Source organism: Leptinotarsa decemlineata, unplaced genomic scaffold (assembly GCF_025532065.1).
Source record: "Leptinotarsa decemlineata unplaced genomic scaffold, Ldec_3_MD MMD2_tig00026314_RagTag_RagTag, whole genome shotgun sequence".
Classification (NCBI taxonomy): domain Eukaryota; kingdom Metazoa; phylum Arthropoda; class Insecta; order Coleoptera; family Chrysomelidae; genus Leptinotarsa; species Leptinotarsa decemlineata.
In genome coordinates, this window is record NW_027412684.1 from 15738145 (window position 1) to 15759153 (window position 21009).

A 21009-nucleotide genomic window follows, 5' to 3' on the forward strand; every position below is an offset into this window, starting at 1 on the left:
TAAACAAAGTTTCAGGTTAATTGATTTTTTTTTACCTTTTACTTATGAATCGATTGAAATGAATCGAACAAAATATGTCAAGTGAAGCTTACCCCAAATCCCATCTCTTTAAAGATTGAGCATGGGTGTAACATTTGACTAGTTCCGCAATTGTCGAAGTCATCACGCCGTGGGTGCCACTGGTCCTAAAATTCTTAGTCCAGCCGCTTCCTTGGCTAAAGACTCGACAATGCGATTACCTTTACTCCTGTCGTGCCCTTTAACCCACCTCAGGATAATGTTATTATCTACCGAGGCTTTGGCTAAATCTTGGTGGCACTCTAGTGCTAGCCCTGAAGTAACACGCTGTCTGTTCAAGGCTAATAGTGCTTGTCTGCTATCAGTACAGATTGTTATGTTTTTGCCAGAAATTCTTTTCTTGGTTATTTCTTTTGTGGCGATTGAGATACCAGCCAGTTCTGTTTGGACCACGCTGGTATTTCTTCCCATTCCCCACTTAATCCTTAGGCTTAGTGATCTGGAATACATTCCACATCCTGAGCCTTCTTTGATTTTTGAGCCATTTGTATAAATCCGTATTGCATTTGTAGCATCTGACTCTGTGTTCTGCTTAATTTGTATTTTGTAGGGTTTATTAAACACAAACCTGGGTTCAATTGCATCACTTGTTGCCTGCAGCAGAGGTTGCGCAGTAAGCGCTTCCCGCCATAGGCCCAGCCTCAATTGGCCCATTCCTACTTCGAGGTTTACACCAGCCGTGCGCAATCGTACCATGGCCATTAACGCAACCTCCTTAACGTACAGATCCAGAGGGGTCTGACCCGTGATTCATTCCATTGCCGCGGTTGGTGTTGTTTTCATGGCTCCTGTGATGTTTAAACAAGTCAGTCGCTGTATTTGATATAATTTTTGGATGGCCGTTGCTTGTAGAACTTTCGGTCCCCATGCAATGGGGACTACATACGTTAACATAGGTCTTATTATTGCAGTGTAGATCCAGGCGACTACACGGGGTGAAAGACCCCATGCGCGTCCCACTGTCCTCCGACATTGCTCATGAGCCATGCATGCTCTTTTTGCTCAACTCTGTAGATGAGAGTTCCATGTTAGCTTCTTGTCGAGGATAGTACCAAGGTATTTCACCTTGAAGATTTCGGGAGGTTTTGAGCCCGTTAAACTTCTTTTCCTGGTGAAACGGACCATCTCAGTCTTCTTGGGATTGATAGACAGTGGGTGTTCCTTACACCATGTTTCTAATAATTTGAGCCCATCCTGCGCTCTATCGCACATTGTGTTTACAAATTTGCCGGTCTGCAAGATAACTATGTCATCTGCGTATGCAATTGTGTAGAATCCATTTTTGTTAAGGTGATTGATTAGGGTATCCAAGACTATGTTCCAAAGAAGGGGTGATAAGACCCCTCCCTGTGGACATCCCCTCATGACCAGTCCTTTTACTGTGATGTCTTCTACATTAATACTTATTGCTCTGCTAGAGAGCATCTGGAGTATCCATTCTCCTACTACCAGGGGTACATTCCTGGAGTGTAGTTGCTGGGTAATTGTTGGAAAGGTTGTCTTATCAAACGCTCCCTCGATATCTATGAATATACCCAGGGTGGATTCTTTGTTGTCCAATGATCTCTCGATTCTGCCAACCACATGGTGAAGGGCCGAATCAGTAGACCTTCCCGGGGTATATGCATGCTGATTTGAATGAAGTGGGTTGTTAACAAGTACTTCATCTCTTATATACCGCTCACATAGCCTCTCCATGGTTTTTAAGAAAAACGATGTGAGACTAATTAGTCGGAATGCTTTTGGTAGGGTGTAGTTCATCCTACCTGGTTTGGGTATAAATACTACTCTTACTTCTCTCCACTTACTGGGAATATACCTCAGCTAGAGAGGCTCTGAATATTCCAACCAGGTGTGGCATAAGAGTGTCCAGTCCCCACTGAAGTAGGGCTGGACTAAAAGGTTGGTTTTTGGGGACCCCATGCAAAAATTCAGTTAGGAAAGCTATGATAAAAGCAAACATTAGATTGGAAAGTAAAAGCACCTAAAGGCTGACTTTCGACCGAAGGAGGTCAGATTGCAATCTGACCTGGAGGAGCGGAAGTAGATAGACGAGATGGGTTGTTCTGCACACAGTAACCGTGTGGGGAAGATTTCAACTCAGGGCACTCCGTCCGGGAGGGTGTACGGGGAGACAGTAACCGTATATGGGGAAGATTTCAACTCAACCCGAGAGGAGGCATGGTGATATTCTACCGATTTGCTAGTAGTTATGACCACATGTTGATTATCCATCACAACTTATTTTCTGCATAATTTATAAAGGACTTTCTTCATTGCAATTACCTACTATTGTAATTTTACATCTCATCACGTTAGATAATTGTTACTAACGTAGAATATTCTCTGAATTTACACCATTTTTACTAAAATATAAATGTCAAAAACAAAATTTACATAAGTAACACCTGAAATGATAACAATAAACAGTTTTTGAAACCGCAACACATGTTTCACTATACAATAAGCTTCTTCAGGCATGTACAATACAAACAGTACAATACTTTGTATTGAATACGCCCCACTCTCATAATAATCAGTTTTGAGAGGTATATTAATATACAAATGAATTCATAATGTACATATTTTTATATAAAGATATTGAATTAATCACATTTGTGCAGTTCAATTGTCGCTAAACAAATATCTGTCTTTCAAGACCTGTTTTTCATTTCTCGTTTGAAATTGAGTTATTTCATTCGCTTCAGTATTCTCCATCGAATAAACAATTTGAATAGCATGCAACTCCTTCGCTTTAACATTTGTACACCCCTGGTTCCTGAATCAGGCATACGCTAGCGAATGATTCACTCATCTAGGGAGCTGTTTAAATCACCGTGAAGTCTTAATCCGAATTTGTTTCGATTTTAAATCTGGGTCATAAACCCATCTTTGGATTGATCCAGAGAACCGCCCCTGCCGCAACGAGTCTCACGTGTTCCTTTGATAAATATTCTCAAGAGAGACAGTATCGCTTCCGCCACATGGAGATCGCAGTTAATCCCTCAGTCTCTTCCTGAAATCGCTGAAGATATTAGCGTTCGAGCTTGTAGAACTATAGTTTGCGTATGTTGAAATAGGAAAGGGTGGGAGTATTTTTATAATTTTTCCTTGCGTCCAAGATGCTTTGAAGAATTATAACTATTTTATTTCTTTTTTTTAACTTTCAGCTTCTGGCGCTTTTCCATTATCATTCAGGAACTGGGAAGATTCCGAGGAAAGACAGAAAGTAATTGAAAACATCAATAAAAACAGAGATGGGTCATCACCCGAAGATGATTGAGGATAGTAACAATCGAAACGTCGTATATATATATATATATAGCACGGGGATTGAAACGGGTGTGCAGTCGGAGACAGAGAAAAATGAGAACTCTTTTTTCTGTTCAAGCTTTCGAGACTTTATTGACTCTTCTTCAGGAACTCTAGATGATAAGATGAAAATTAACAATTGTCAAAATTTGTTGTACTTTACTTACGAAAGTTGAGGTTATGTATATGAAGCAGGCATGCCTGTCCTCAACTTTCGTAAGTAAAGTACAACAAATTTTGACAATTGTTAATTTTCATCTTATCATCTAGAGTTCCTGAAGAAGAGTCAATAAAGTCTCGAAAGCTTGAACAGAAAAAAGAGTTCTCATTTTTCTCTGTCTCCGACTGCACACCCGTTTCAATCCCCGTGCTATTTCTTAACTTAGCCAGTCGTGCTAACCTTCAACCTCTATATATATATATATATATATATATATATATATATATATATATATATATATATATACAGTGTGTCCAAGATAAGGATCCTAAGCATGGGAATCTCAGTACCTGTTGGAGATACAGCTTAGGTTAAATTAGGAAAAGTTGTGTTCTTTAAAGCTTATTTACATGCCGTTTAGAAACTTGAAGAATTTTCATGGCCTGCTGAGATATTTGGGAAAAACGAGAATTTGACAATATCAATTTTATTTTTTTCTGACTTTATTTGAAAAGATATCAAAAAACGAATAACACTTTTTCATTGGCACTTTCAAGGTACTACACGATGGTATTTTTAGTTTTTATATCCGACGTTTCGTTTTCAAAAAACCATCATCAACTTTATTTTTTTAAATAGCCAGAAAAAAAAGTACACCCTGTATCTGATTCCATTTTTTATTACGAATTCAACGATGTAACACATGCCATTTTTTTCTTTTTAGTTTAAGGGAAAATTGCATTTTTACATTTATGTACAGTAGTGTACATTTATGTACAACAGTGGGCCTAAATTAGATCCCTGTGGTACACCGCTGGCTGCCGTATACACTTCCGATTTGTAACCATTGTATTGAACAAACTGTTTACGGTTGACTAAATATGATTCCAAAAGTACTATATACATTTTGGGAAAACCTACGTTCGCGAGAGCTTGTGTAATAGAAGTGAGTGATTTATTCTGTCAAAGACTTTTGAGAAATCTGTATAGACCACATCTAGCTGACACCTATTATCTAGTGTTTCGCACAAATTTGACTGAATATCGATAGATTACTTGAAATTGCTTTGCTTGAATTGCTCTGTAAATTGTTGTTACTGTTGGGCAATAAATGTTTTATTATTATTATTATTATTATTATATATAGCCTTTTTTTCACATGCAAACTCATTTAGTTAATATTCAATACCCTGAAGATTCGTAGTAAGATTGAAACAGATGTCATTCACAGGAACGCTATACACAACGTAATATATGAAGAGTTTTGATTCAATATTTCACTTGCATGAAAAATTATGTATATACAGGGTATTTGTTAAACATGCAGCTAAAAATTGAGGGACTATTCCTTGGACTATTCTAAGAATGTTTTGTACTTTGATGATTTTTGATAGGGCGCTTTGTTACGAAGATACGGGGTGAAAAGAATGTCAACAATAATAATTTTGGTAAGTGATTTTAAAATTATTAACGTAGCCTAAATAAAATTATTGCGTACCACACTGGAGCTACCAAGTAATAAAAAATCTAACGAGTCATTGTAGATTAAGAAACATTACTTTTCCACCGGTACCGCTCCCTCTAAGAGAGCCTTGAGAACTTTCCTGTAGTTCTTGTGTTTTGTCTTTGTGTTCACATCCAGATTTTAAACAGATTTTTAAACAGACAGCTATGAATAATGAATGGACTGACCGTTACTTGATGAAAATATATAAAACTTTCCATGATAATAACTAAACAATTTTCATAAACATTTTTGATTTCTAGACGCATTTAGTTAACACCGTAGCTTCCTGATAGAAATGAATATTTCACTCTGGGCTACAAGTTTTATATACAACATTAGTAGGTACCTACCTAACTTAATTGTTTAATAGTAAATGAGATAACGGGTAGAATTTGTAAAGCAATTACAATTTCAGTTCATGAATAGCATGTGAATTTTTATACATGTAGCCCTATGTGTATAGTCAAAGTAAACGAAAGTTGCGGCACTCTCAAAGGTCAAAAAAACCAATACATAGAAATAAACCGGCAGCGAACTAGTTTACGTGGACTGTATACTTGGCGGTTCGTATTGGATAATTTTTACCAACCGAGTTTTAAGATTGGCTGAAGAGTCATATAATTAAATTTCAAGTCATGTTACTGTGACGAATAGCAATCGGGAATGCGGGGATGGTTATCGCCGTCCTGTTCAGTTCAGGAACCGATCGCGACTTGAGTGTTGAAATTCGATATTGGTGCAGTTATAATTACTTAAAATTTTTGTTATCTGTTTAAAATTTGGCGTCGTTACACAAATACTAATAGTAATAACGAGTGTGATAACAACGCAGAATTTTTCTAGTGTATAGTGATTCCAATAACGATGGTGAACAAAGAGAGTATGACAAAATGGTTTAGACTTTCACGGCTGAGGTTTTCAGTGTCATTGCCTTTCAAGTTTGAAAGCCGTGGACTTTTGGAATTTCTTCCTGACGTTTCGGTGGCGCGAGTAGCTAGCTTCTTCAGAGGTTTAACCATCATGGCTTGCTGTCCGATGACTAAACCTTAAAGCCGAAGCCTAAAGAAGTCATCGGACAGCAAGCCATGATAGTTAAACCTCTGGAGAAACTAGCCACTCGCACCAGAGAAACGTCAGGAAGAAATTCTGAAAATCCACGGCTTTCAAACTCGAAAAGCAATGACACTGAAAGAGAGTATGTTCCAATGTATGTATATAAGAATCTACATCTTTGTTTGTAGTCAAAGTTACACTCATACGGCATTTGTGGCGTAGCACATTACTGGATTTCATCATTTTTAGAAAATAGGCAACAATATGTTACAATTAGTAACCACAGTACGAGTACTTATGATAAATGTAATTCAAGTTTCTCAATTGGTATTCCGCAAGGATCGGTATTAGGGCCTATATTGTTTCTTTTATATACAAATGATTTGGAATCACATATCAGGAATACTTCTAACAATTTATGCCGACGATACGTCTTTAATAGTATCTGACATGGATGAAAACTCACTTTTAGACAAATGTAAATATGCTTTGCAATCTGTTATGAACTGGTGCGGTGCTAATTCTCTCTATATCAATGCTAACAAAACACAATTAGTTAGAATTCATAATCGACAAAAACATTGCGTGCCTATTCAATTTCAAATTAAGAACATGTCAATTCTGGGAAAAGAAGAGACAAATTTTTTAGGAACTACCATTAATGCATGTTTGACATGGGAACAACATTGTTCGAATTTAACAAGTAAAATTAACTCATTAGGTTATCTCTTTAGAAACCTAACAGATATTTCGACAGATCAGCAACTTTTGGCACTATATACCATGCTCAAGTAGCTTCCAGACTGAGACATGGCATATGTATGTGGGGTAACTCGACTTCGATATCAATGGTAGGTATTCGTTGCGCAGAAGTTTATTTTGAGAATAATGGCCAAAGCCTCAAAAAAGGCCTCTTGCAGAAGTTTACTCAGACAATTTAACATTTCTACTCTTGTCGGTATGTATATATTCGAATTGTCAATTTTTGTCTTTAAAAACAAACATAAATTTATCACCAATGAAATCATACATAGTAGGAATACTCGTCAAAAATATAACTTCCACATACAGTAAATATAAGGTTACTTCTAATTCACCTTATGTGATGGGCCCAAATATCTTTAATAAGTTACCAAACGATATTAAGGAGCTGGATAAAATTAATGAATTTACCCGAAATCTGAAAAAGTATTTAATTGATAGTTGTTTTTATAACCTAGACGAATTTTTTATATCATATCATAGTTTTCTTTTGTATTGTATTTTATATTATGTGTTAATTTTAGAGTGTTTTTATATTGATACGGACACTGCCTTTTCATGTGTTCTTCATTGCTGGACAAGGCCTATACATTCTTATATGTCAAACGGATAATCAATAAATAAATAAATAAATCTCAAGTTTGTTTTCGAGGGAAACAAACTATTACAAGCAAGCAGATTTGACCGAAATTCCTTTCACAACTGTACGGAAAATAGTCAAAAACAAACCTTATGATTACCTACTTTCAAATGGCAGAGGTCCAGTATTGGACCTATGTCATTTGCAGGTAAATTTGGAAATTTCGGAATGAAACACGTGTCTTATCACCGTATCAGCACATTACAACACAAAACATATAACATTACAACTCCATGTGACCGAAAGAGACAAATCTGCTCTTGTCACGGTGTAGTACCTATACACATAATTCAATTTCACTCATTTTGTTAAAATTGAAAAGGAAACGGGAATTCAAACAATGAGGGAAAATTTATAGGTATCAAGATGGAGAAATAGGAAGCCAAAAAAGCTTTGGGAAGCTTCGTCAATACTTCAGAGGTATTAAAAGGATACTGATCTGAAATAATAGATATTGAAGAGATGAAAAACTTGTTTTTAATACAGACAAACTCAAGAATTATTCAGGCTTTTTTTTACCTACAGAAATATAAATTAACAATGAGTACAACAAAATCAAAACAAATTGTCCACAAAAGTCAGTTATTTGGCGGACACGCCAGAAAACCGTTAATTGGGAGAATAAAATTGGCGAAGGCTGTAGTTGAAAATAAAAATATAACTACAGTCACCAAGATATTGACAATTGAAGGAATGTGAGAAATAGTTGTGTTATGAACATAACTCACTATATAATGAAAGGTCACCATCAAGTGGAAACAGTGAAAGTTGGGGTGATGGGAAAGAAAGAAAAACTTGAGCTGAAAAAGAACATGGGACAGTGAAAACAAAAGGAAAGTACTAAATATACATTTTTTGAAAAAGAGGCGACGAGATAAAAATTAGGCGGACAGAGTTGCTTTGTCACTAAATTTCACTTGTTGTTGATGTTTTCCACAACAGTTCTCATATTCCTCCTGTTTAAACGCATTATGTCTAACCTGTTACGGACCATCTTTCTCGGGTTACTAGACTTGCCTCGGAAACTTTCAAAAGTAATTCGATATTTTCCACCAACTTTTGCGACTTCTGACGACCCCAACCACCGATAGTGTAAATATTTTCCCCTCAACTATTAATTCCTACCTGCTTTTTTCAAATCGTCACGCTGCAACGCCTCAGAAACGATCAGATTACAAGAGCCTGCTAGATATTGGAGAACCGCCGCACAGATATGGCGTAGAACGCTAGCACCCTCTGGTATAATTCCGACCAGTGAGTGTGTAATACCCGTGGCGCCCTCTTAACGGCGAGAATGCCTTCCGCTCCAATGAGTAAATTATTCTCACCGATCGATTCTATGTCCACGCCCATTCCCGTCCGCTATTGGTCGACTGATGCGACGGCTTGTCCCGATTGGATGGTGAGCTAGATCTGTTGACAGTTGTAAACACCTAGAAAGGTGTACATAGAGCATCCGCGTATGGTCGAGTGATAGATTTGTGGACTGTATGTTTATTCGATTCAGTTTAACTCGTGTACCGTCTAAGGGAGCACTAAACTGCTGGTTAGTTGACCGTTTGGGTTCGTGTTGAGCGTGCTTCAATTTTTGTAGCTCATTGAATCTCGACGCTTCTCTAGTCAAGTAGCGAACAATTGCCTAATTGCTCAAAAGTAATTTGATTTCTTATTTTAATTGGAGATCGACGAGCTCGATTGTTTTTTTGACTTGGTTGATTTGAGATTTTTTGAACGGGACGTGTTTAGGCGTGTGTTAGAACTTGGTGATTTTGTTCGATAGAGTAACGACGAGCGGTGTCATACAGTATTACTTTTTCCATTGAATGTAAGTACTTTATTTTATAAGAATGGCATCTCAGAATAAATAACAACCGTATTTTTGTTATTATGCATTTTACATGCAAAATTAAACTTGGTTAAGTATGTTGAACTTTTTTAGAACAATGTACTTAGATATATCCCAATTTTACATTCCATTTCTGCTGAAACTATTGATAGTGTTCTTATCATTCCAAAATATAGTGTAGTATAGTTTACTTCTGATTATCTATGTAGATGTCAACATTTTGACTTCATAAGTAGGTACCTACATGAAATAATAGCACACAAAAATTGTTAGGTACCTTGTAATATGTAGGTATTTACTTCATTTCAGTATATAGATATATAAACAATGTAATTTCATTACATAAATATTAATAAGTCATCTTAATATTGGAGAAACATTTTTCAACTACCGACGCATCTTCATTCGAAATCGGAGGCGTATTTTCTCAAAGACCTATACCTATAGGAAACGACGTACTTATCTAATATTGCCAATACCTAAATAACTTGTTCCGTTGAAATCAAATAATCATATTCAGAAGGTGAATTAGGTAGGTACTAGCTTCTATAAATATGGATCTCAACTTTCAGTCAAAGACTACATTCAAAATTGAATTAATATCAAATCAACGTTATTTGCACAACGCCAGGGAATTAAAAAAAAATAATCCAGAATCAAAGTATAAATACACTGACCCATTATTCGATGAAAATTAATGACACTATATACATGATGATAATCATACAATTTTTACACTAATATGAATTTTATTCAAGACGAATTTCACTACGACCACCAAGAACTTATTCTCTCATTTTAATTGTTTTTTCGAAAACTAACTGTACCTATAGGTGTTTCCATAATTAATCAAATCTAATTGAGTTTTGCATGAAATGCCAATAATTCACGTCTTTATAAATTACCTGTTTTCTTAGAAATAATTTTGTATTGCAATTATTTTTTCAAAATATATCTACCCGTTTTATTAGAATCAATCATTTATCCAATTGATGTAGTTATACCGTATAATTATTATCATGAATAGAATCATTCAAGTGAAATATGATTGAAATTTCATACAAATGAATTAACATTTAATGAATAAATTGAAATTTCAAATATAGAAGGGGGCAGTTCGAGAATTGATCTTTGTTATAGTTTTTTAAACGTAATACATCTTCATTTTTTCTCCATATGAATATAAATGGATTACGATAGATTCAGCTATTTTCACACATTGTTCACATAATTCAAAAATTCAGATGAAACCTTTCTTCCCTTCAAATTCAGTATCGATCAATATAATTTTAGGTTTCACAGAATTTTTTATGGGCAACTTTGAGATTCGAATACCCTTTCTTATATCCATTTTCTTTATTTTATAAAAAACCTGAATTTGTAAAATTCTCTATTAAAAAATGCAATTGAAACTTTTGCCACAGAATAAATCTAGCATTAATATTCTTTCCGCACATCAGAACTGTAACTATATAATTTTTGACGCAAGTTTCAATTATATAGGTATCATCTAAGTTTATCATCCCAATAAATATCAATCCTCAACATTTTCCTAAATATAGGTATTCATTTTACTCACCTACCTATGAATTAGAAGAAAATAATATTGTTAATACATTTTTATCTCACATTTGAGCAAGATTAAATTTTTTTCAATAAAATATACGTTTTTTTTTTACCAAAAATCAATATTTTAGAGCTTGTTTTGTTCAATATTTGTGCTCTGGGCTCTCGTCTTTCCCAACAGTTGTTACTGGTGTAATGAACATAATATGACTTTGTAGCAGTATAGCATGTGTAAACCTATTCGGGCTCGCCCCTATATTTTTGTTTTTTCTGGTATCAGTGTGGAATTTTGGTGGTTCAGTTGGTATCAAAGAAGTACTGATTTGATTTCCACATAGATCAAACAAATCAAACATGCTTCAGTGGTCATCATCATTGAGAGACAAAAAAGTTCCGTTTATACTCGGTAAATTTAGATAATATGGAAAAAATAGGTACACTTGATACATCTCTCAATACATTTATTTTGTTGAACTTAAATCAAACACTATCATTGCTGCGACATTCGTACAAAATTTTACCGAAAAATATTACCTATTTAAAAATGAGCAATATAAATATGTTACCTAAACATGTAAGTTCGTGAATTATAAACTGATGTAGAATTCTTTTCTGCCGTGCAAACCACTTGAGTAGAATCATTGGTGCAAATCTCCTGGCTCCATTCAATAAAGCTAATATTTACACAGTAGGTAAATATTACCCAAATCTACTAATTTTAAAGAGATCGTTATACAGATATTTATAAAGGAAGTTCAATTTTCAAATCCTGATTTTCTGTTAACCATCAGTTATTGATCTCTCACTTATGACAACCCTCAGAAGTCTGAACTTGTGCGAATCAAGTATTAACGAGGTCTCGCCGTTCAACATGCGATTGGTAGCGGGGGTTGGTTGAAATTCAATAAAAATCGATCGATCGTCCGTAGGGTTCGAGCGATCATTCTATATCGTGGTTGATTGAATGACTAGAACGAACTACTCACCCAAAAAAACCGGCTATACCGTTCCACGAATGAGACCATATCGGTTGTTTTTTTAGAAAGGGTAGAGAAAAGATTAAACGTAGGTTTCAATTCTTGATTTTCGTTCGAAAAACATTTCTCATTATCGTGTTCTATGAACAATGTCGCTAATTGATAGCAGAGATGTGATACAACTGATTTGCAAAAATCTCTAACAGAATATTTTGTACTTTTCCACGATCCTTCAAATGTCGATGATGAATATCAAATAAAAAAACAAGTTTGATGATTTCATCTCTCATCTGGAAGAATTTTATAGCTGTGTGCGATTCAGCATCAGAAACAGTCAAAATAACGTCTAAATGATTGTACAACTCAACGAGAGAGCTGTCCCCTCAATAAATTCCACTGGAATCAATCAATTCGCCCCGTAGAGCCAATTGATTTTTGTTGTTTTCTTTAACCCCCTCCCCCCTGGTATCAAACCGGAGTTTATTTTGCCACAGAAATTTCGAAATACATTGAGTTACTACGTTTTATATTGATATTTCAGATTTAATTATGAATGTCAGAATTATGTTGTATATTTTTTTATTGAGTGTAGCTAAAAGGACTGTTATATTGGTTGGAAACGAAACATATTTAAGGAATCCGGCCGGTACAGTTCGAAGTTGGGACATGTGAATAGGATGTGATTTATATCCGCCAAAGGAAAATTGTCACTTGAGCATAATGGATTTACATCAATGCCTATTTTTGCCAGGTGATTATATCTTGCGGGGAGCTGATATCAGTTATCAATTCTAGAGAGGTGGCTTCCCTCGCTGGCAAATCTAATTTTTCATTTCCGCCAATACCTAAGAGCCCTTGTATCCAAATGAAAACAATATCCATTTCATTAGATACTGAAGAAGTACTCTAAGGTTTTTATAATTTCAAAAATAAGTGAATTTTTATTGAAATGTCTTTTTTAATTAGTAAGGAAAAGAATGACAGATTTGGAATCCGATAAAATGACTGAACTAGCTTCGCCATTAAGTTTAACCCACAAAAGAGCTTGAAGTATAGCAAAAGCCTCTGCTGTGTGAATCGAAGTCTTATTGGGAAGGTGGAATTGAGAAATAATATTTTTGTTTTGTATATAGAACGCACTTCCAGTGACATTAACACTTTTAGACCCATCACAGTACATTTTGTTGGAAGATTCTATTGTTCCCAGTACCGATTTTGTTAGAGCTTGATTGAGTTGATAATTTACTGAGAAGTTGGGGAATTTGACCGTTGGTTTGAACATCAACATAGGAAATTCCAGCTGAAACTGAAACAATATGTTCTGAGAGTTGATATCATTTATCCTCTCTGATATTTCGGCAAAGGCTTCAGCCAAAGGTGGATTGTTTTTGTGGTTCCAGTATTGATAACCGAGATTTTCAATTGATATACAGTAAATGGTCCTCACTAGGTTATTATTACATAATTTGATGTTGGCAAATTTCTTGCAGAACAGAAAATTTCTACGTAGGAGGAAAAGAGCTTCCGCAAGTATAGCTTGGGTTGGAGATGATTTAAAGGGACCGAGACAAACTTTTGAGGCTTTTGCTTGCACTCGGTCTTATAGTAACAGATTCGACTCTGCGGCCGATACAAATACATCCATAAATTTTTGTTGTTGTTTGGTAATTTCATAATTTCCATTAGGTACTTTCTTTTTTATATATAAACAATTTCAATAACAAACATTTATCTCAGTCACAAATAATAATAAACGTATTGATTACTTGCTTTTGAAATTTCGGAAAAACAATTTGAAAACAACATAAAATTCCAAAGCTAGAGGGCGTTTTTTCGAATAAATCCATCTACCGAGCTCTTTTTCCGTTCAACTCCTAAAAGTATCTCTGAACTGATATACGTTGTAATCAGGACAATGAAATAAAGTCACAGTAGTGCGGTAATTGATATTTTCCCTTATTTCTTTTTTCTTCTCGATATTTAATTTTCAAGACTTCTCCCAACTCACCGTCGGACCAAATTATCTCACAACAAGCTTTATTGTCCCATCCATTCACTCCCAAATCCCATAAATACCCGCTGCAGATAAATTGTTACTAATTAGTAGATACAAGGGCCCCTTCGGCAGGGCGTATATATAACAAATACAGAGACCGAACACTGTTTCGGACTTAATTTCATTAACTTTATCAATAACGGAATCGGAACGGAATGGCAATGGAACTAAGAGGTATTTAAACATTAAACTCCCCCGGATTCCAACGGGATCGGTTGCGACGGCGGAGAGAGAGCGTTTAAGGGATGATGCCGGGGGTGAAATTCGAACGTCAGATATGTCGGACTTCTCATCGATTGTACTGCGATGTCGAATGTGTCAGTTTGCGAAACATTCAAATGTTTGGTAGTGATGTCGATTGCGAAAATAAACTGGCTCACCTGATTACAAATTTGATTGATATAGGTAGAATTGGAACCTCTGTAAATTTACCGTAAATATCTATGATAATTTGGAGTTATGCAATACAATACAATAATTTATTCATCGTGTAAGATCACATGTGATATGGATATATATGTGATTTTACATTATACCTTTTTCTGAAATGTATTTTTACATTTCAGTATTACATGTAGAGTGGATGAAAAATACATAGATTGTGAATACTTTCGCAGTCATGTGAATTTACATAATTTTTTATGTGCATTTGTTATATTGAGAAATTTTGGTGCTTCAACAAATGATTCGTAATTTGTCTTTTTAAGCAGACTATCATCAGACTTGAGGCAACTTCATCTTTGAAACTTTTAGTGCGGACCTATATTTTGAGTAATTTACATAAATTCACTGAAGAATTTCAACTATCTTGGAAAATTAGTAGGATATTTTTAGTTTCCCAAATCCAAAGCTTTTTCTCTCTTTGGAGAAAAAACTATCTCGAAGGCGATTGTGGATACTAACAATCGAAACGTCGTGAAGTAATTGGTTTGGAATCTGTTAATTTTATATTTTCAATCTTCATTTCTTGTTAATAATTTTTTTATTTCTTCAGCTCGGGTTGATAGTTCAATATTTTTGTTTTTTTTTGGTTGTTGCTTATATGTTATTTTATTGTAATTTCAGTTACTTTGCTTAATGAAATTGTTTTTTCAGCTTATCTTATCAATTTTTTATAGATTCTTTCAGGGATTTCAAATCATTTTATATCATATTAGACAATGAAAGTCCGAACTGATGAAATAGAGAATTGAAAATTGTATCTATATTTGTGATGACACCCAACTTTCTTGATTAATTTCTTTCCTTTCAGCTTCTTTCCTTCAATATATGAGAAGTGAAGAAAGAAAAACTTTTTTGGGAGGGAAACTGTAGTAGTTACCTCTGTTGATGATATCGACAATAATTCTGACATCAATCAGAAATAAAATAAATGATAGAAAATGTATTCATTATATACAGAATCTGAAGAAAAAAATATTTCATTTAGGTGCCATTGAAGTTTCCATATTCGGTTCATAAATATTGAGAAAAAATGTTTGCATTAATCTTTTCAATTAGAGAAGATACACATAAGTTTTGATGAAAGGCGTTCCATTAATAATACTTACAACAAATTCCTTTCGATTTTGAATTGATATTGTTTACATAATATCGTTGAATTGTAGTTTTCTCGATTCTCCACAGAGTTTCGCTAATTCCATTATAATTCAAAGCATACGTTGTGATTAAAAAAGTAGGAATCATTTCCAATACCAATATCAATACAGTCCATATTCAACATGTTTAATAAAGTTGCCCAAAGTCTAGCAACACCGTGTATAAATGCTTTGAGATCATTTTATAAAAGTTTTCAAAGACAAATAGAGGTACTAATATCTTGACAAATAAAGAAGATACAACAGAAAATGAAACTTCGAAATTTTCGGGTTTTCTCGTATATCTCTGGGACCAAAAGAGCTAGAGTTGATTTCTGGGGGATGAGAGATCTTTTTAACCCGAATAATTAATTTCGTGGTTACAATTTCTGATTTCAGAAAAATATGAGTACAGATGATGCAATTATGGATCTAACTTTAAATATTGTCGGAGGCCTGGATAAGTCAAGAAAATGTCTTGTGGTATTTCTTGACTTGCCCAAAGCTTTCGACACTGTGTCGCAAAATATTTTACTTGAACGTCTCAATAAAGTTGGCATACGTGGCACGGCACTGAATCTATTAAAAAATTATTTACAAAACAGGACACAGCTAGTAAAAATTGAAGAGTGTCTCAGTGATTCACTGAAAATCACAATAGGTGTTCCACAGGGTTCAGTGCTGGGTCCAATATTGTTTCTCGTGTATATTAACGACATTGCTGATCTAAATAACTTTCATGGCCACATAGTATCATATGCAGATGATACTGCTATTGTTTTCATAAATGATACATGGGAACAGGTATATGAATGTAATAAATTAAGCCTCTCTCACATCCACAGTTGGTTGAATCACAGCCTATTAACAGTAAATTTTTAGAAGAGTAATTTTATCACCTTCTCTCTAATTAGTGAAGACCAACCTACAGAAAGATATATTTCAGTACATAGTAATTCTTGTGATGAAATATGCCTCAGAGGTTGTCTACAGATTGAAAAGACTGATAAACTAAAGTATCTTGGTGTGATAGTGGATCAACATCTAAGATGGGATGAACATGCTTTATATGTAACAAAGAAATTACGGCAACTAATACATAAGTTTTATTTGCTACGTGATATTCTCAGCAGGAAGAACCTTTCCATAATTTATAACTCATTAGCTGAGTCAATTTTAAGATATTGCATAGTAATATGGGGAGGTCTCTACCACAACGCTCAAAAAAATTGCAAACTACTCAAAATTGTTTGCTAAGAATACTCTACAAAAAGGACAGATTATATAATACAAAAAGTATGTATAAGGAATCCAAGCAACTAAACTTCAAAAACTTATTTGCATAATACTTACCGTAAAACAAAGCCCATTGTTATTCCGCTTAAACAGTATTTCACCCGATTCATAGAAAACAAATCTATTGACTTGCCGATTTTCAAGAAAAGTCACTTACAAAGATTTGTTTTCTTCATTGACCCTAAATTTGAACTTTCAGTATGTTATGCGGGTTCCAGTGTCATTTCTTTTCGAGTTTGAAAGCCGTGGATTTTTTGAATTTGGATTTTGGATTTTTGGAAGAAATTCCAAAAATCCAGGGCTTTCAAACTCGAAAAGAAATGACACTGAAAACTCAGCCGTGAAAGTCTGAACCATTTTGTTCTTCGGGTTGTTTTATATTCCTTGTTCCTTTTCAGATTGAGCGTTTCGCGTCTGTAAGAAGCCATCATCATTCTCCCAGCACAGCAGATCGGAGCCACGGTGGCACCATGGCCATCCGGGATTACCTCCGTAGACGACATGGCACACAAAGGTAACTAAATTGAACGTTAATTAGGCTCCGTCACGCGAATTTAAAATATATTATGTGACTTTCAAATCATCACACTTAGTATCAAACGAACTTTTTTGATTATTATTTTCTCAACATTTCAACTTGTCTAATGTGAAAAGTATTCCTTCCATAAAAATTAATTATCGTCACAATTCACTTTTTTATCAGATTTACCTATATAAAAGTCAATGGATTTACACCTATGTGTTGGTGAATTTCACTCTTCCAACACAAAACAAATGAAACATTTTTTCATATCTTCCAAAACGAAATTGAACTCTTGTGCGACAAGTTTTTCAGATCTCAGGCTATAGTCATGTTAAAGACTATTATGAATATTTAATTCATCATATCAGTGACGTCTCACTGATAATAAATCTCAGCATTGATTTTTACAGCAGTGCTTTTTTAGATTCGATTATTTTACTATCGGATCTTTCCATAAAAACCACACGCACTAATAAGAAATCACATCATCACGCCCTTGATTTGCAGATTTTTTCACTTCATTTATTCACCCGAAATTTAGGAACAAATCTCACTTAAAATTTTTATTCAACCACCTAATAAAACATTTTCATAAAATTTTGAAAAAGCTTCATTGAGTTAGTAAATACATACAACTTGCAATGAATACAGTACAATAGCATCATCCTGTTTTGAATTTCTAACCGATGCATCGGATAAACATGAGTGAATGGGATAATCCAACAGCAAGTCCGGGAAACCTCCCTTTTTCAGCAACCAGTAACGATGATCCTTCATTCCACCACGGTAACTCCTGCTGTTATATATTGTACGAAGTATAAAATGTGGAAATTTCCAAAAGACTTGCTACTCTCAAATGGAGAAAGAATAAATTAACAAATTTTTTCACATAACAATCAAAGTATTGAAGCAACATCAACAATTCTTCAGTATTTGAAACCAGAAACCAAAAACAAAGCATCTGTGATCCAGCAAGTGGTGTTTCAATCCACAATAAGTGTCATCAGTGGTGCCAGGCTGAACCATGAATGTATTCCCGGGCTTCAGTATTCTACTAACATGGCTTATAAAATCAATGATGACTGAAACATACCTTTTAAAAATAACAAAGGCTAGAGTTTGGTAACAGATAGATCGGGAGTTTTTAAATTGTCGGTTTTATAGGACAAAATGGAAGAACATTAAGAGCACGATTGAAAGAACATAGAAATAATTTCCAGAATGGAAACTGAAACCCAAAGTATGCTACTCACCTCATCACAGGGAGCATGAGTTTGATCAAGCCTTCAAACTCCTTTATTTCCAGCAGAAAAGTTTGAGACTCAATCTCCAATATCTACGTAGTGGGAAATCATAATGAAGAAAAGAGAAAGAGGGAGTTTGATTATAAGTTTGATGTATGAGTTTGAAAATGTCCTTATAGGACAAAACTGCAGTAACGTTAGTTACAAATGAAGGTGATAAAAACATAAAAAGTTTCAATTCTCTTTTCACTGAGTTGGTTCAAATAACTGGCTTCTGCTGGATTTTTCTAATCAGGCAATCATATTATAATAGTCAATTATTTATTTCTATTAAGAATACTTTGATAGATTCATTTCATCTCAGAGGTTCAAATCATACCTATAAATACGTTTATTAATGTTCACTATAAAACAATTATATCTGGTCTTTAAAGATAGACTTGATTATCCGATTGCAACGTAGAGACTAATTGATCGTGTTAGAGTATAAAATGGAATTCATTTATCAATTCTACTTGAGAATGCTCTGTCTAGGTTTCTAATACAGAATCTATAGTAGAACGTTTTATAAATCATCTTCTCTGAAGGATGGGAAAAATTCCGGAAAAATAATATCACTTGAGCTAATCTCCCATAAAGGTACATAGATTCCCAATTTATGTACCCCAATGATTTGCCACTCTTCAGTAATGACCTTGGTGGAATGAGAGAATCTCCAATTGGTGTATATGGGATGAAAACACCCCTCGGTCGGTTTCGGCCGTAACTGAACGGGAGCTTACAACTGTCCGACAATGGTAACATTTCCAATTACAATTCGTTATGGCTTTCAAGAAGCCGACGTACAAGGGTTTGTTTGACGTTTATATTTCTCTATTTGCCGCATTATGTGTGTTTCTTGTTTGTTGTTTTGGCCGCGTCGGGCTTGTTGACAGATGCAATCGAGATGTTTTCAATGGAAGATAGGTGTGAATCGATGAGAGAAATATACTTCGAATATATAGGGTCTTTCATTCACCGCTTTCTATCTTTAATTTTGAATAAAACAAAGTGTGTGTGAGATATCATCGAAAATTTTTATTCATTTGACCCATTGTCGCCATTATGTTGAAATATAATATCCTTCAAATATGCGCATCCGAAACTTCCAACTTTCCATGACTCTGTCGCATAAATCAGGCTGAATTTGACCGATGACATGGGTTATGTTGGCTCTGAGGGCAGCTGTGGCTTATTCGCATACACCTTCGTCTTAAGAAAACCCCACAAGAAAAAGTCCAACAGAGTCAAATCGTACGATCTTGGTGGCTATTTCACATGAGATGACCATGTTCTAAAATCGCTCGAGCAGAATATCCAATGTGGCATGAGCTGTGTGGCACGTAGTTGCCATTTTGTTAAAACCACATGTTGTTGGTGTCCAGATCATCAAATTCAAGCCCATTTATCGAACACACGTCATGGTCTATTACCTTCAGTTCCTGGGTCAGTTGAATTTTGTACAGGTGCAGGCTCAAGCCACAACGCAAAATTCGCCAAGTTGTGGTCTGCGAAAGCCCGAGTTCTTGTGAGCGACTGCCTTGGATTCTCCTGCACACTCTCACAGATTCGGGTGATGTTTTCAGCACATCTTGCGTTTTGTCGACGTACGGGTGTTGGTTGATCGTTTACCGACAAATGTAGCCACCACATTGCAAATAGTTCTCTCGGTAGGATGATTATCGCGACCGTAAAATAGGCGAAGCGCGCGGTATGTTGCCGAACAGAACACCCATTTTGATAAAACAACTTTATTATTTACACGTGTTGTTGAATGCTACAGCCGTTCATGGTGATTTGGCAAAACAGATTGAATAAATGACAAGTAATTTGACAGATATAGATTCAATAAGATAGCCATTATCAATTGTCAATGTTCGGAACTCCCTATTGGAAGACCCTATTTTGTCAAAAGCGGAAACTTCACTATTCAATTTGAGTATTGAATACACTAAAAGTGAGATTGTCATATTCGAAAAAATTTTATCACAATAAATGAATAAATTATGTAGATGGGACAGGTCATATTTCTCAGGTATAATATAAATGTGTAATATTATAAGATGTCATTTGAATAAAAAAATAACGTGACACACATTGTAAAACAAACACATACATATTAAAATATAAGTAAAAACTAGAAATAGATGAATAAAGAAAATGTTAGCAACTGACATTACCAACTTCAAGTATCGATTCATCTATTGTGTGAAAACCTTTTTATGATAGAAACACTGTTTTTTAAAAACTCGAGGTGGCAGTGTCTTCATATCGCATGGCAGTATATTAAAGAGACGAATACCAGCAAACAAGATACTTTTTATACTTTGCGTGAAGGAGTTTTTGGGTGATGAGCATATGGTATGATAATGG

The 21009-nt window shown here is 34.9% G+C and overlaps 1 protein-coding gene across 1 annotated transcript in view; it reads left to right on the forward strand.

Moving 5' to 3' along the window:
* Nucleotides 1-9035: 9035 nt before the first annotated feature.
* Ey (eyeless) overlaps nt 9036-21009 on the forward strand; it is a 124941-nt gene continuing 112967 nt past the window's right edge. The window contains exons 1-2 of the mRNA XM_074181696.1: nt 9036-9337; nt 17229-17344. Coding sequence (XP_074037797.1) covers nt 17332-17344 — 13 coding nt within the window. The 5' untranslated portion in view covers nt 9036-9337; nt 17229-17331. The remainder of the gene's footprint in view (nt 9338-17228; nt 17345-21009) is intronic.